This window comes from Lampetra fluviatilis, chromosome 61 (assembly GCF_964198595.1).
Source record: "Lampetra fluviatilis chromosome 61, kcLamFluv1.1, whole genome shotgun sequence".
Classification (NCBI taxonomy): domain Eukaryota; kingdom Metazoa; phylum Chordata; class Hyperoartia; order Petromyzontiformes; family Petromyzontidae; genus Lampetra; species Lampetra fluviatilis.
The window spans coordinates 1987708-2003787 of NC_136335.1; the positions used below are offsets into that span (position 1 = coordinate 1987708).

Here is a 16080-nt window from a genome sequence, read left to right on the forward strand (position 1 = left end):
ACTCACACAGAGATCCACTCAAATAGAGGCACACAGACTCACAAACATATACATATACTCGGAACTATAGAGTCTCACATAGATTGGGTTGTGATTAAACTGGGTTCCCAAGTGCAGCGAGTTCATGTGTCTTTGTGTCAGCTTATTGGGTCTCGATGAGAGTCTACGGGTCTCTACGTCAATCAACGGTGGCCGGACTGACGTAGAGACCCCATCAACTCGCGTAGAGGCACATGGCTTCACATAGACGCCCCGTGGTTCGTGGTCTGAGACTGGTCAGCAAAAATTGCCCCCCAAAAAAATGAAACGCATCATATTCCGTGCAAGTGCATGCATAATGTACGTTGATTACCATATAAATAACCCAACCAGCAATGGATACCCATTCTCATGTATATGTATTCATGAATCCCCCCCCCGCCCCCACTTTGCTCAAGAAGGGATTCACAAGTGACATCATCACATCTCTACCCATCTTATTTAAGGAACGAAACAGGAGGATTTTCCAACAAATCTGGCTGTCGCCTGATGATGCCGGTTGTAATGACCGGCGAAACGTCACGCACTCAGATTGTAAATGTTGTGGCTTGGCTCTCCAACGCACAACCGGTGTGTGTTGCTAATAGCCGCACGAATTTATCCTGAAGTCTCACTCACATCGGATCAACCCTACAAGAGTTACCTAGACTAACTCTTTGGTTATTTCGGTAAAGTTACGTAGAAGGGAAATAATAAAATAATACAAATAAAACATAATAAAATTCTCACGACGTTTCGACCACAATGCAAGCAGCCGTCCTCAGGTGAAGAACAGGTCTGTCAGACGCTGTCTTTCTGACAGACCTGAGAATTGTATAATAAAATACAATTCTCACGACGTTTCGGCCACAACGCAAGCAGCCGTCCTCAGGTGAAGAACAGGGCTGTCGGAAAGACAGCGTCCTCATCATTAGGACTGGAGGCGTGGGGCGTCCCGTTCACCGCCGAATCTCGTGAGCGTGCGGGCAGCCGGCCATTAACTCTACTTAGAGCGGCGTAGTGGCGGCAGCGCCGCTGGTCTTTAAACGACGTCGTTACTCGCCGCAGAGAACCGTAACGACACGGCGGCCGCCACCCTCTCTACGACAGCCGGCGCCAAAACGACACCAAAACGGTGCCCCCCCCACTCCCCTGCCGCGTGGTCTTCTTCTTCCGATTCCATCCCCATGACGCACGTACGGAAGCAGAAGAAAAACTGACGGCCTACGCCAGTGGTTCTTAACCTGGGTTCGATCGAACCCCAGGGGTTCGGCGAGTCAGCCTCAGGGGTTCGGCGGAGGCCAAGACACACACCCGACTCACATGATTGTGCACCAGTAAAACACATACGTATGTTTTGACTTTGACAAAAATCATATTTTATTTTTCCAATTAATAAGGGTTCGGTGAATGCGCATATGAAACTGGTGGGGTTCGGTACCTCCAAAAAGGTTAAGAACCACTGGCCTACGCGTACGTACGCGTGCGTCATCCGAATGTGCAAGGGTTCATTTGGGGCCGAAATCCAGCGCCGAGAATTACAACTGTCGAGGCGAGTATAACGGCGCCTCTTCGATGCGCACGGGAGGGTGAGTCTGGCAAACCTTCGCGCGATCCACCAACACCCTCGCCGCCACACCGGCGGCGCGCGACCGGGGATCGACACGGCGGGGGGAGGAGACTTTTGCGTGAAAAAGGAGAGGCAGAATTGGCCGATAAAATTCGGCGCAAACAGCGTTCTGTGGCGACGGGGACGTAAATTACCGCGGTGGAATTCCCTCCCACCACCCCCCACCACCTCCCCCCACCTCCGCCTCCCAAACTCAAATCACGGCACGGCGTTTCATTAACGTCCCCAGCAACAACAACAACAACAACAACATCAGCGGCGGCGGCGGCGATGCGGCAGCAACAATAGTAACGCAGATAAATTTAAACGGCGGAGCGAGAAGGCAAGGAATTAAATCCGCAGCACATTAATGAATAGAATAATGAACAATACCGTCGCAAAACCTTTTCATCAATAATTCCAATTAGCGCGGCGAGGAAACGATCTGGTTCGTGCGTGCGGCAAAATAAAAAAAAAAAAAATGCGACGCGGGAGATAAAATTATACCGCGCGTGCCTTGTTTAACTTGCAAAGCACTCTGGGTATATTTTGTACACTCCCAAAGGGATTGTGGGAAGCGGAGGCTGCCTAATTAAGGGAAACGCCGCGCCACCCTTAATTGCGCCGCCGTCCGTTGGGGGCAAGCGGGAAGCAGTGCCGTGTGTCGTGTGTCATGCGTGTGTGCCGTCCGTGTGTGCGTGTCGTGCGTGCGTGCCGTGCGTGTGTGCGTGCGTGCGTGCCATGCGTGTGTGCGTGCCGTGTGTGTGTGTGTGTGTGCCGTGCGTGTCGTGCGTGCCGTGCGTGTGTGCGTGCCGTGCGTGTGTGCCGTGTGTGTGTGTGCCGTGCGTGTCGTGCGTGCCGTGCGTGTGTGCGTGCCGTGCGTGTGTGCCGTGTGTGTGCCGTGCGTGTCGTGCGTGCCGTGCGTGTGTGCGTGCCGTGCGTGTGTGCCGTGCGTGTGTGCGTGCCGTGCGTGTGCCGTGCGTGTCGTGCGTGCCGTGCGTGTGCCGTGCGTGTCGTGCGTGTGCCGTGTGTGCCGTGCGTGTCGTGCGTGCCGTGCGTGTCGTGCGTGTCGTGCGTGTGCCGTGCGTGCCGTGCGTGTGTCGTGCGTGTGTGTGTGCCGTGCGTGTCGTGCGTGTGTGTGTGCCGTGCGTGTGCCGTGCGTGCCGTGCGTGTGTGCCGTGCGTGTCGTGCGTGCCGTGCGTGTGTGTGTGCCGTGCGTGTGTGCCGTGCGTGTCGTGCGTGTGTGCCGTGCGTGTGTGTGTGCCGTGCGTGTGTGTGTGCCGTGTGTGTGTGCCGTGCGTGCCGTGCGTGTGTGCCGTGCGTGTGTGTGTTGAGCGTGCGTGTCGTGCGTGCCGTGCGTGTGTGCCGTGCGTGCCGTGTGTGTCGTGCGTGCGTGTCGTGTGTGCCGTGCGTGTGTGCCGTGCGCGTGTGTTGAGCGTGCGTGTCGTGCGTGTGTGCCGTGCGTGTGTGCCGTGCGTGTCGTGCGTGCCGTGCGTGCCGTGTGTGTCGTGCGTGCGTGCCGTGCGTGTGTGCCGTGCGTGTCGTGCGTGCCGTGCGTGCGTGCCGTGAGCGTCTTGCAGTCAAAGGACACGTCGAGGAGGGATCACGTCTCACCCCGGTGGGCCCCACGCCACCGATGGGGACGGGCGACGCCGTTAATTTGCGCCGTTTTATTTAAACCATTAACCCCTTTCCCCGCTCAACCCCCCCCCCCTCTAGTTATCGAAATGTCTGCAAGTTGCAGGGTGTGGGGATCTCTCCCCCCCACACCCCCCCGTTCACTGCCGAATCTCGGAAGTGCCGTGAGCGGTTCGCCCGTTAGTTTTAATTTAGAGGAGGCGGAGTAGCGCCGTTGTGTTTTTTTTTTTAAAAGACGTCGTATTCGCGGGAGGGAACCGCAATGCTGCGAAACCAAACTGTAGCAGACGCCCCTCGGTACCGGTAAAGTTAATTTTATTTTATACACAAGAGGTTTTTTTTTATTTTTGTTGTTCTTGACGTACACTACGTCATCGAAACGGGGAAGGGTAAAGCGCGAAAAGAAAAAATCTCGAGCACGTAAACGTTCCGTCCGACATGCTTTTACATTTTATTTTACTGGTAGGAACACCTCCTAGTTACACCAGCCCACAGGGGATTATTGTGTCCGTCGTGCAGGGAGGGGCTGAGTGGGGAGGGGCTGGGTGGGGAGGGGCTGGGTGGGGAGGGTGGGGAGAGGCTGGGTGAGGAGGGTGGGGAGGGGCTGGGTGGGGAGGGGCTGGTCACCCCGTGGTGCCCTTATAAAACTCAACGTTTAACCTACTCACGCCGGCTTGTGCCCGCCCTCACAGTCGGGCATATTTGCGGAATACACCACGCCGCCGTTGACCCTGCAGGCCATTGACCGAGCAACCCAACGTTCCTACCAGCTCCCTCCGCAGCAGGAATGTGTTACTATTCGTTCCACGCATTTGTTACGTTTTACAAGCGAGACCGAAAGCGTTGGTGCATTATCGTATGCATTTGTATACTGGGGTGTAGGTTGAACTTCTTTCGCACCGTACGTAGCCAACCGCCCTCATCGGAGGTGCGGGGGGAAGGACAACGTACCACTCGTGCAAGAGAACACATTAAACGTGTTCTCTGCAATTTCCATGTAGGTCTGTCTCGCTCTCTCGGCGAAGAAAAAATACGTGGCAGGACCGTGGCAATTACGCACGGGATGGTTTCTTATCGCGCGGAGGCCCGGACCAGGGTTCACGGCGGCTCATTATTTAATCCACATTAATTCGCAAAATGATAGTGTGGAATAATGCGTTTGCATATCCCTCACACACACACACACACCCCACCACCCCCCCCCCTCTCTCTCTCACCGGCCCTTCTCCAGAGGTCGTGATGGGTGTGGGGGGAGAGAGGGGTGGAAAAAAAAACAGTGCCAATCTGTACTTTCAAGCCCACTCCCTTTCATCGCTTTGTTCCGAGATTTAATTAGCTTTCGAACGTTCACGTTGTCGCGTTTCGACGTGGGGGCTTTTATTCAGATTTTTTTTTATATATAAAATTTTTGTCATTTTTTTTTATTTTTCCCCGAGACCCCTACCGCGTTGAGCGTGCTGCGATCAAGGCCAAGCGTCGACTGGTCACGTGCATGGCTCGGGTAGAAGCGAGTGCGGTTTTTGGGTTGAAAACGGAGAAATAATTTTACATATAAAACACATGTTATATATATGTTCTTGGTTCTTTCGGTAAAGTCACGTAGAAGGGAAATAATAAAAATAAAACGTAATTAAATTCTCACGACGTTTCGGCCACAACGCAAGCAGCCGTCCTCAGGTGGAGAAACAGGGCTGTCGGAAAGACAGCGTCCTAATCATTAGGACTGGAGGCGTGGGGTGTCCCATTCACCGCCGAATCCTAATGAACACTGCTAAGCTTGGCAGCGTATTTTAAGCTGGGTCGCAGCAGGAGAGAGCCTTGAAAAAGGAGTTTGCGACCCTGGTGCGGCTGGGTACGGGTAGGCCGTGAGTCACTGGTGAGTCACCGTTTGTCACTCATTTCCCAACGTCTTGTCTCTTCTCACAATTCAAGTTCCTAGAATCAACCCACCCGCGCCTGCAACATGGCTTCATCCCAGAGGTCGCAATCGGGTACCCGATACCCGTACCCTACCCGGCCGGGTACGGGTAGCCGGGTATCGGGTAGGGTACCCGATTGCGACCCTGGTGCGGCCGGGTACGGGTAAGGAATCAAAACCCGTTTGCGACCTCTGCGCACTGCTCACCGGTTATGCCGTAGATGTTGTCCGCACCGTTGCGCTGAGTGTGCCCCATGGACAGGGGGAGACCCTTCTTGAAACTCGACGGCAGGGTCAGAGACTTCTGACTGCAAGCAATCAACGGAGCGGGGCGGGGGGAGGTGGGGGGAGCACGGAATGAACGAATTAATGAAATCGCATCACGGCCCGGGCTTACGATCCGTAAAACTCGTGAATGGTATCTCTTACAAAAGACCCTCAACGAGGCTGCCCACGGTTCACTCTAAAATGCACCCACTGCGCAAACCATGGCGGCAGCAGTAGATGCGGGCGATGCCTGATGCGCAAACGGAACATTTAAAACTCTCCAGCAGCAGTAGCGGTGGTGCGACCGTGGTCATCCAGAACAGAGAGCGGAGTACAACACAACGAGCGACGATGCAATGCCCGCAAATACGAAGGAGACACCACGGCGGCGATGATGACGACGATGATGATGATGATACGACTACTCCGCTGGCTCCCTGACGTGGTTGTCTGGCTTGACCCACACGAATGTGAAACTGTTGGCTTTGCATCTACGTCAGCAGTGGTACGAAAGCAGACTAAGAATTGCCAAGGAGGTGATTGACAACATATTCTTAGGTTTTTTCGGTAAAGTCACGTAGGTAAAACATTAAAATTAATGAAAGTAAAAAATAAAATAAAAAATATAAATACAAATATTTATTTTTATTTTACTTAACTTTCATTCATTTTAATGTTTTACCTACATGACTTTACCGAAAAAACCTAAGAATATGAATCCTTGCAGTCACGAAAGCTTCAAATCTAGAATGATTGACAACAACCTGCGGGTGAGCGAGCGATGCTTGGGTCGTGCAATTCCCCATTTCACGTGGCAGTATCCGCGTTCCTGTCAAAGGTTTCCGCGTTTAAGCGATTAATTACAGCACACCGACCTCCGTACGCATACTGGGCGTGTGATAAAGAGCTTCAGTGCTCATCGGATTCTTTCAGCAAATTGAAATAAAGATTCCGATTCTGACTGTGCATGTATTACTGCGCCCCAAGTTCGATTCCCGCTCACGGCCAACACCCGTGACGATGATCTGAACCGGTCCTGGGCCCTCTCCTAGGTCGACTCGGCCTGAAATGAGTACCAGGTGCGGTGTGTGACCATTGCCGCTAGGAAGACAAAGGCGGCGTGGTGTTGGCCACCCACCCCCTCGTGCGCCGTGCCGGCCTTCGTAGGTGCTACTCGGTAACAGCACTTGCCCCTACAGTCTGTTAAGGCAATGCGGGGGATCTTTGTCTTTGTGCTGATGCAGGCAGTACGTACTGTGACAAGCTGGGTCAGTAAGTACTGTGGCTGTCAGTCAGCGCTGTGTGTGTGTGTGTGCTCAGACAGTACGTACTGTGACAAGCTGGGTCAGTACATACTGTGGCTGTCAGTGCTATGTGTGTGCTGACATAGGCAGTACGTACTGTGACAAGCTGGGTCAGTAAGTACTGTGTCAGTCAGCGCTGTGTGTGTGTGCTCAGGCAGGCAGTACGTACTGTGGCAGTCAGCGTTGTGTGTGTGCTCAGGCAGTACGTCCTGTGACAAGCTGCTCAGTACGTACTGTGGCAGGTTGGGGTGAGGTGGCGACTGCTGTTGGAGTGCAGCCGATGCCGTCGCCGCTGCGCCGTCGCTCGTCGTCCCCATGGCCGCCTCCTTCCTCGCGGGAGCCGGGACGACCTTGGGAACCCGGCCCATGCGGTACCAGATCCGCATTCCGTTGGTCTCCCTGGGCAACGGAGGACACGGGGTCATCGTCGTCGGCGTCAACGTTCAAATCGTTGTCATCGTCATGATTATCATGACCGCCATCATCATCATGTACATTAAATTAAACTATTGTTTATTTTAGCAGGTAAGGCTCCATTGAGCTGTGTCGCTCTTTTGCAGAAGCGACCTGGAAATCACAAATGATAGCTCAACGAAGTGACTTGTCACGTCTGATGATGGCGACAATGATGACGGTTTGGATGACGGTTTGGATGACGGCTTGGATGACGGCTTGGATGACGGCTTGGATGACGGCTTGGATGACGGCTTGGATGACGGCTTGGATGACGGCTTGGATGACGGCTTGGATGACGGCTTGGATGACGGCTTGGATGACGGCTTGGATGACGGTTTGGATGACGGTTTGGATGACGGCTTGGATGACGGTTTGGATGACGGCTTGGATGACGGCTTGGATGACGGTTTGGATGACGGCTTGGATGACGGCTTGGATGACGGTTTGGATGACGGTTTGGATGACGGCTTGGATGACGGCTTGGATGACGGCTTGGATGACGGTTTGGATGACGGTTTGGATGATGGTTTGGATGACGGCTTGGATGATGGTTTGGATGACGGCTTGGATGACGGCTTGGATGACGGCTTGGATGACGACGGTTTGGATGACGGTTTGGATGACGGTTTGGATGACGGCTTGGATGACGGCTTGGATGACGGTTTGGATGACGGTTTGGATGACGGCTTGGATGACGGCTTGGATGACGGCTTGGATGACGGCTTGGATGACGGCTTGGATGACGGCTTGGATGACGGTTTGGATGACAGTTTGGATGACGGCTTGGATGACGGTTTGGATGACGGCTTGGATGACGGCTTGGATGACGGCTTGGATGACGGCTTGGATGACGGCTTGGATGACGGTTTGGATGACGGCTTGGATGATGGCTTGGATGACGGTTTGGATGACGGCTTGGATGACGGCTTGGATGACGACGGTTTGGATGATGACGGTTTGGATGATGACGGTTTGGATGATGACGGTTTGGATGACGACGGTTTGGATGACGACGGTTTGGATGACGACGGTTTGGATGATGGCAACGATGATGGCGCCACTCACCCGATGAAGGTGTACTGTGACGGGATCTGCTTGGGCTTGCCGCTAACGATGATGTCCGTGATGGCCGCCTCCGTGGACTCGCGAGGGATTAGCTGGACGCACAGTCGCTTCTTCTTCAGCGCCGGCTCATCTGTCGCACAAAGACAAAGGTCCCCCCGGCCGTGTAGCCTTTAACAGACCCCAGGAGCAAGTGCTGCTAGCGAGTAGCGAGCGCCTATGAAGGCCGGCACGGCGGACGAGGGGGTGGGAGGCCGGCACCACGCCAGGCCGCCTTTGTCTCACTACCACACACTACACCACTATACTACACCATACACTACACTATACACTACACCACACACTATACCACACCACACATGGCACACTATACCACACCACACACGACACCACACACTACACCACACTACACACTATACCACACCACACTACACACTATACCACACCACACCACACACGACACCACACCACACACTACACTATACCACACACTACACACTACACCACACACTACACACTACACCACACACTACACTACACCACACACTACACTACACCACACACCACACACTACACCAGGAGGCCCCAACCCCCGGGTCGCAGACCGGTACCGATCAAAGGCGGTCGGGCGTGGTGCAGGCCACCCACCCCCTCGTGTGCCGTGCCGCCCTTCATTGAGGCGCTCGCTAACAGCACTTGCCCCAACAGTCTGTTAAGGCTATAAGGAGGATCTTTACATTAACCACAAAAACTTGTGGTGAACATGCAAAAAAAAAACATGCTCCGATATTATTATATGCATTGTCTTTGAAACTGCAGACACGATTCCTTGCAAAAGGTTTGAGTTGTTTTAACATCTTAACACCTGTGTTATTGTGGTAAAACCTATTTTTAAATCCTTTATATTAAGTTCGCTTGCTTGCTTAGGACCGTGCAAATCTTTCGGTCGTTTTTTTAACCCACTTCCCGTGATCCAATCGAGCTGACATTTTCCACACAGACTCGCTGTGCGTGACAATTAATGTTAGTGGAAAATTCCAAAATGTTACACTTTTTAGGACAAAAAAATTATATTTAATTACCAATTGCTTAATGCTGCAATGCAATCATCTGACCCATAGGTGGCAGCCATCTCAAGCCAGAGGACGAGAGGACTCTAGCCGCCACGCATATAAAAGATTTATAGTGAAAAACTTTGTTTTTACGGGTTATACTTGTTATATCTTGATAATGGCAAGGGGGGTCCCATGATCCACACACGATGGTTATAAACCTCACCGTGCGTTCCATAAACACGCGGCCTGTGTACATATCATCCTGTTCCGTGGATGTTTCGGATCACATTCGGTTTGTTTGCTAAACAACATTCTGTTATCAAACGTACTAGCAACATGCCCTTCTTCAACTAGGCGTCTTTTTTTCCTCCCATTAAACAGCTGCCGTTGCGAGCTTGCTATCAAAACATCTCATTCACGATCTGAAAGAGATACAGTAATCCCTCGCCACTTCGCGGTTCAAGTTTCGCGGCCTCAGTGCATCGCGGATTTTTCGAAGACGCTGTCTCCCCGAAATACCTGGTTTCACCTGAGGACGGCTGCTTGCGTTGTGGCCGAAACGTCGTGAGAATTATTTTATGTTTTATTTTTATTATTTTATTACTTCCCTTCTACGTGACTTTACCGAAAGAACCAAGAAGATGAATCCCTGCAGTCACGAAAGCTTTAAATCGGAAGAAGATCACCGTTTAGCGATCTGCCAAATGACGTGGGTGGAACCGATGTCTCGTGCACACGACGTCTTAGCTCACTCACTTGTATCCAGCGTCTCGGACAGGGCAAAGAATCCTTGGGGTAGCGTCTCCTTCTCTCCGAGGAGCTTCAGATCGGCCAGCACGTTACTTGGGTAACCCTGACGACGACGACGACGAAATTAAAGGTGCACACAAAGATAAAGATCCCCCGTATAGCCTTAACAGACTGTTGGGGCAAGTGCTGTTAGCGAGCACCTGTGAAGGCCGGCACGGCACACGAGGGGGTGGGTGGCCAGCACCACGCCCGACCGCCTTTGTCTCCCCAGTGGCGATGTTTACTACACACCGCACCAGGTACTCATTTAAGGCTGAGTCGACCTAGGGGAGGCCCAGGACCGTTCAAATAATCGTCACTGGTGTTGGCCGTGAGCGGGAATCGAACCCGGGTCGCCGGGTTCATAGCGCAGCGCGCTAACCGCTACACTACCGCTCCCCATAAGGTGCACACACACACGCACACAGACACACACACAGACAAAACTGACACCTTTTTTTACGAGGAGTCATGTTTGCATTGACCACAATACCTGCGGTCGGAATGCATGTGAGACTAGGCTCCAAGAAAAGCTATCTCGGGTGTGGACCAATCAATTTGAAGGACAGTGCATACATTATCAGAGTTGTGTTTTTTGTTTGCATTCCGACCGCATGTATTGTGGTCAATGCAAACATGACTCCTTGTAAAAAAAGGTGTCAGTTTTGTCGCCAGATCAAAGGGTAAAAAAAACAATTATCAATGTATTCACTCTCAAGAGAGAGAGGTTGACTCGGAGAGAGAGGTAGGTATGTATGTTGAGCTTCTTTCGCACCGTACCTAAGCAAACCACACTAATCGGGCATGCATGGACTATGGAACGCACAATTATGTTCATAAAATAATGATGTTGCACGGTAATTTCGCTAATCCACGTCCACAGCCACATTTTGTGCCATTGTCTTTTTTGTGGTGCGTGTGCCGTCATCAGTGGTGACCGGGTCTCTGTGCGAGTCTACGGGTCTCTGTGCGAGTCTACGGGTCTCTGTGCGAGTCTACGGGTCTCTGTGCGAGTCTACGGGTCTCTGTGCGAGTCTACGGGTCTCTGTGCGAGTCTACGGGTCTCTGTGCGAGTCTACGGGTCTCTGTGCGAGTCTACGGGTCTCTGTGCGAGTCTACGGGTCTCTGTGCGAGTCTACGGGTCTCTGTGCGAGTCTACGGGTCTCTGTGCGAGTCTACGGGTCTCTGTGCGAGTCTACGGGTCTCTGTGCGAGTCTACGGGTCTCTGTGCGAGTCTACGGGTCTCTGTGCGAGTCTACGGGTCTCTGTGCGAGTCTACGGGTCTCTGTGCGAGTCTACGGGTCTCTGTGCGAGTCTACGGGTCTCTGTGCGAGTCTACGGGTCTCTGTGCGAGTCTACGGGTCTCTGTGCGAGTCTACGGGTCTCTGTGCGAGTCTACGGGTCTCTGTGCGAGTCTACGGGTCTCTGTGCGAGTCTACGGGTCTCTGTGCGAGTCTACGGGTCTCTGTGCGAGTCTACGGGTCTCTGTGCGAGTCTACGGGTCTCTGTGCGAGTCTACGGGTCTCTGTGCGAGTCTACGGGTCTCTGTGCGAGTCTACGGGTCTCTGTGCGAGTCTACGGGTCTCTGTGCGAGTCTACGGGTCTCTGTGCGAGTCTACGGGTCTCTGTGCGAGTCTACGGGTCTCTGTGCGAGTCTACGGGTCTCTGTGCGAGTCTACGGGTCTCTGTGAGAGTCTACGGGTCTCTGTGAGAGTCTACGGGTCTCTGTGCGAGTCTACGGGTCTCTGTGCGAGTCTACGGGTCTCTGTGCGAGTCTACGGGTCTCTGTGCGAGTCTACGGGTCTCTGTGAGAGTCTACGGGTCTCTGTGCGAGTCTACGGGTCTCTGTGCGAGTCTACGGGTCTCTGTGCGAGTCTACGGGTCTCTGTGCGAGTCTACGGGTCTCTGTGCGAATCTACGGGTCTCTGTGCGAGTCTACGGGTCTCTGTGCGAGTCTACGGGTCTCTGTGCGAGTCTACGGGTCTCTGTGCGAGTCTACGGGTCTCTGTGCGAATCTACGGGTCTCTGTGCGAGTCTGCGGGTCTCTATGGGTCTCTGTGTGAGTAAGTTATTGGTGACTGGCTGACTCCTGGATTCGAACCACGGTGGCTAGGAGATGTTAACTACCTCGCCTGGTGTACAGGAGGTCGTGGGTTCGATCTCGACCCTGACGCCTGCTGCTGTGTATTTGGAGTTTGAATGTTCTCCCCGTGGTCCCGTGGATTTTTCTCCGGGTCCTCCGGTTTTTCTCCTCCACATTTAGAATAAACGTCGCGAGTTCATCGGAATATTTGGCTGCTGCTCTACATTTCCACGATGCGGATGATAAGCCCCCCCACTTCGTTGAGCCATCATTCGCGATATAGCCGCGGTCGGTTAGCGGGGGCCCTATCCAATAAAATAAAAAAGAAAGTTAAAAAACTTTAATTCTAGATTTGAAGCTTTCGTGACTGCAAGGATTCATATTCTTAGGTTTTTTCGGTAAAGTCACGTAGGTAAAACATCAAAATTAATAAAAATAAAATAAAATAAAAATCACGACGTTTCGGAGGCAACACAAGTCTCCGTCATCAGGTGGGACCGTCACAGCCGGATTAAAAAACTTTAGTTCGTCATTTAGAACCCAGGATTTCAGCGGCCACGGGCTCAGCGACTCCAGACCTCCGATACGCCCGGCCACCTCGTGGTTGGGCCTCTTGTACGCCATTACGAGGCTCTGGCGATTGAAGAGAAGCCGTTGTTCTCAGGGTCAGGAGAGGGGGGGGAGGCAAGCCTCATCCCGACGCCGACACCAGAGGTCTCAGATTCTCACCGTGACGTCACGCACGCGCGAGGATGACCGAACACGAGGTGCACAGCCAAGATGAACGCCTCGGGGTAACGACAAGTCGATCATTTTTTGTACTTTCACACGCAGGCCCTTTTCACGGCCCAAAATTACGATTTGTAATTTGCGTTTCTTTCCGGTTAGTTCGGCGTGTGAGTAAATGCGTTGCTGTAAATCCCTCCGGCAGGGCCAATTAATGAAGGTGTCAGGTGAAAAACTAAACTATTTAAACAATTTTTTTTTTATATGACCAGGTCGCAGGCCCGCTATCACGAATGATAGCTCGACGAAGTGGGTGATCATCGTCACGTGGAAATTTGTAGCGGCCCAATACTCTGGACGAGTGATGTTGATCCTCTAAATGCGGAGGGAAAAACCAGAGGACCCGGAGAAAAATCCACACGACCACAGGTAGAGAGAGCGAGAGAGACACACGCAAACTCCAAATAAACAGATGCCAGTGTTGGAATCAAACCCACGACCTCCTGTGTACCAGGCGAGGTAGTGTGGGTTTCCTCCCACCACTTCTTCCGTGATGTGGCATGGAAGAGTAGGCCAAATGCCCTCCAGAGGGGAGCTCTCACCTTGAGCTCCCCCTCGACTGGCGGAGGCCTCTTCCGCCAGCGGTGGTGCGAGTGAGCAATTGCAGGGGCTGTGCCTTCGCCTTTTATTTTTTTTATAATTTTTTTAAAATTCTTATATTTTTATTTTCTTATTATTTTTCCTTCACGACCGATGAAGGCGGTCGCGGCTGTGACGCGTCTCCGATTTCTGGTCTCGTCTCCCGAGAGATTATTTATTGAAAGCGCCCGAAACATTATCCTGTTCAGAGACACCAAGTCCACGCTTTTGAAACGGCCAATTGTTTCTGCCGTGACGCCCTTCACTCACTCACTCACACGCCACGCACACCACGCACACCACGCGGTTGTCCGACACACGGTGTGATTAAAGAGCACCATCCGTATGTGTGTGGTGTGCGCGTGCGCGTGTGTGAACACACACGGGGGGGGGGGGGGGGGAGTGGTGGTGCAGCGGTTAGCGCGCTGCGCTACGAACCCGGCGGCCCGAGTTCGATTCCCGTTCATGGCGAATACCACCGATGACAATTACCTGAACCGGTTCTGGGCCTCCCCTAGGTCGACTCGGCCTCAAATGAGTACATGGTGTGGTGTGTAAACCTCACCGCTGGGGAGACAGTCGGCCGGGCGTGGCGCTGGTCACCCACCCCCTCGTGTGTCGTTGCCGGCCTTAACAGGTGCTCGCTAACAGCACTTGCCCCAACAGTCTGTTACAGGCTATGGCGGGGGCTGTTGTCTTTGCGTGCGAGTGCTCACGTTATTGTGAGGGCGGAGGCGCGTGTAGCACAGGTAACGGCTCGTCTTTGCCCGGAACAGTCCGTCCTTCCACAGATCCGCATCAGAGCCTTCCATCGTGCGAGCGATCTAAGCACAAGGCGGGAGGGTACAAATCACACGCACACACAACGCAATGGACAGACACGTTAACACGTGTGTGTGTGTGTGTGACAAATACATCGTCCTCGATGCACGGCATACACAGGGCTCAATTCAAATCTGCAAATGACGACCAAGCTCATCGCAATAGAAAAATGAGTGCAGGCTGGACAACGAAAAATGATTTAACAACGCACAGAGATAAGGACGATGGCTTTTTTTTTTACATGCTACGCTCATCTGCGCGTTCTTGAATCTACCTGCACAAACATCTGGGGCAGACAGCATACGAGGGGGGGGGGGGGTGATGTGGCCAGCACCACACGCCTTTGTCTCCCTCCCCGTGTCGACATTGACACCACATCGCGCCAAGGGATGAATTTATTAATGTGGAGTCTACCTCGGGGAGAGCCCAGGATCGGTTCGGATATGGTACGGCGATCGAACGCGGGTCGGCGGGTTCGTAGCAGAGGTCGCAAACAGGTTTTGATTCCTTACCCGGCCGCACCAGGGTCGCAAACGGGTACCCGTACCGGGTACGGGTAGCCGGGTATCGGGTAGGGTTCGGGTACCCGATTGCGACCTCTGGGATGAAGCCATGTTGCAGGTGCGGGTGGGTTGATTCTAGGAACTTGAATTGTGAGAAGAGACAAGACGTTGGGAAATGAGTGACAAACGGTTACTCACCAGTGACTCACGGCCTACCCGTACCCGGCCGCACCAGGGTCGCAAACGGGTACCCGTACCCGTACCCGGCTGGGTACGGGTAGCCGGGTAGGGTACGGGTATCGGGTACCCGGTTGCGACCTCTGGTTCGTAGTGCGTTGCGCTAACCGCTGCACTGCTCCTCACATGCCCAACGGACGATGTGTCAACCAAAACGGGTCCATAGATTACTCGTCCTGAATCAATGCCGCGGGAATTGTGTACATCCCCACAAGGCCGTGCCATCATCTGGTTGGGTTGTGTAAGAAATGCTCGAAAGGGCAACACGGTGGGGCAAGAGGTTGTTGTCCTTCACCCCCCCCTCGCACCTCCGATTAGCGCGGCTGGCGCTACGTACGGCGAGTCAGCAGTTCAACGTGCACACGTACAGAATACGCGCGTCGCATCAGTCCACCTCACTGCATTTGCAGTCTGGCGAAGCCCTCAAATTTCTATCCGTAGAGGAAATATCTAGCACGTTCCATGCGTTTTTTTCTTCTTGGTTCTTTCGGTAAAGTCACGTAGAAGGGAAATAATAAAATTATAAGAATAAAACAGAATAAAATACAATTCTCACGACGTTTCGGCCACAACGCAAGCAGCCGTCCTCAGGTGAAGAACAGGTCTGTCGGGAAGACAGCGTCCGAATGGGCACCACCACACTAGGTTACATTTGTCTCGCGCGTGTCGAGTGACGGGACAAATCACTTCGACAAACAAAAAAGTGATCAAAATTAATTACCTTCAAAAGTGTCGACCAGCTCGTACTGGGATCGTTTTCGACTGCCGAGATAATTTTTGTTCTTTCAAATTTGTACAACGCGCGACATGAAATCAGCCAGTCTGCCCACCCGCACGCCCCGGCGTTCGGAACCTAACAACCCACGCGTGGCCCAGTCTTTAAAAAATTAACAAAGTTTTTCACTATAAATCCTTTATATGCGTGGCATCGGTTTTATTTTATTATTCATTTCT

The 16080-nt window shown here is 52.8% G+C and overlaps 1 protein-coding gene across 2 annotated transcripts in view; it reads right to left on the minus strand.

Annotated features, from left to right (window-relative positions):
* LOC144951298 (multivesicular body subunit 12B-like) overlaps nucleotides 1–16080 on the minus strand; it is a 62040-nt gene that overhangs the window by 7115 nt on the left and 38845 nt on the right. For both annotated transcript variants that reach the window (XM_078881500.1, XM_078881499.1), the window contains exons 3-7: nucleotides 14281–14388; nucleotides 10084–10180; nucleotides 8276–8405; nucleotides 6989–7153; nucleotides 5391–5491 (exon numbers count right to left, since the gene is read on the minus strand). In XM_078881500.1, the coding sequence (XP_078737626.1) occupies nucleotides 5391–5491; nucleotides 6989–7153; nucleotides 8276–8405; nucleotides 10084–10180; nucleotides 14281–14388 (601 nt within the window). The remainder of the gene's footprint in view (nucleotides 1–5390; nucleotides 5492–6988; nucleotides 7154–8275; nucleotides 8406–10083; nucleotides 10181–14280; nucleotides 14389–16080) is intronic.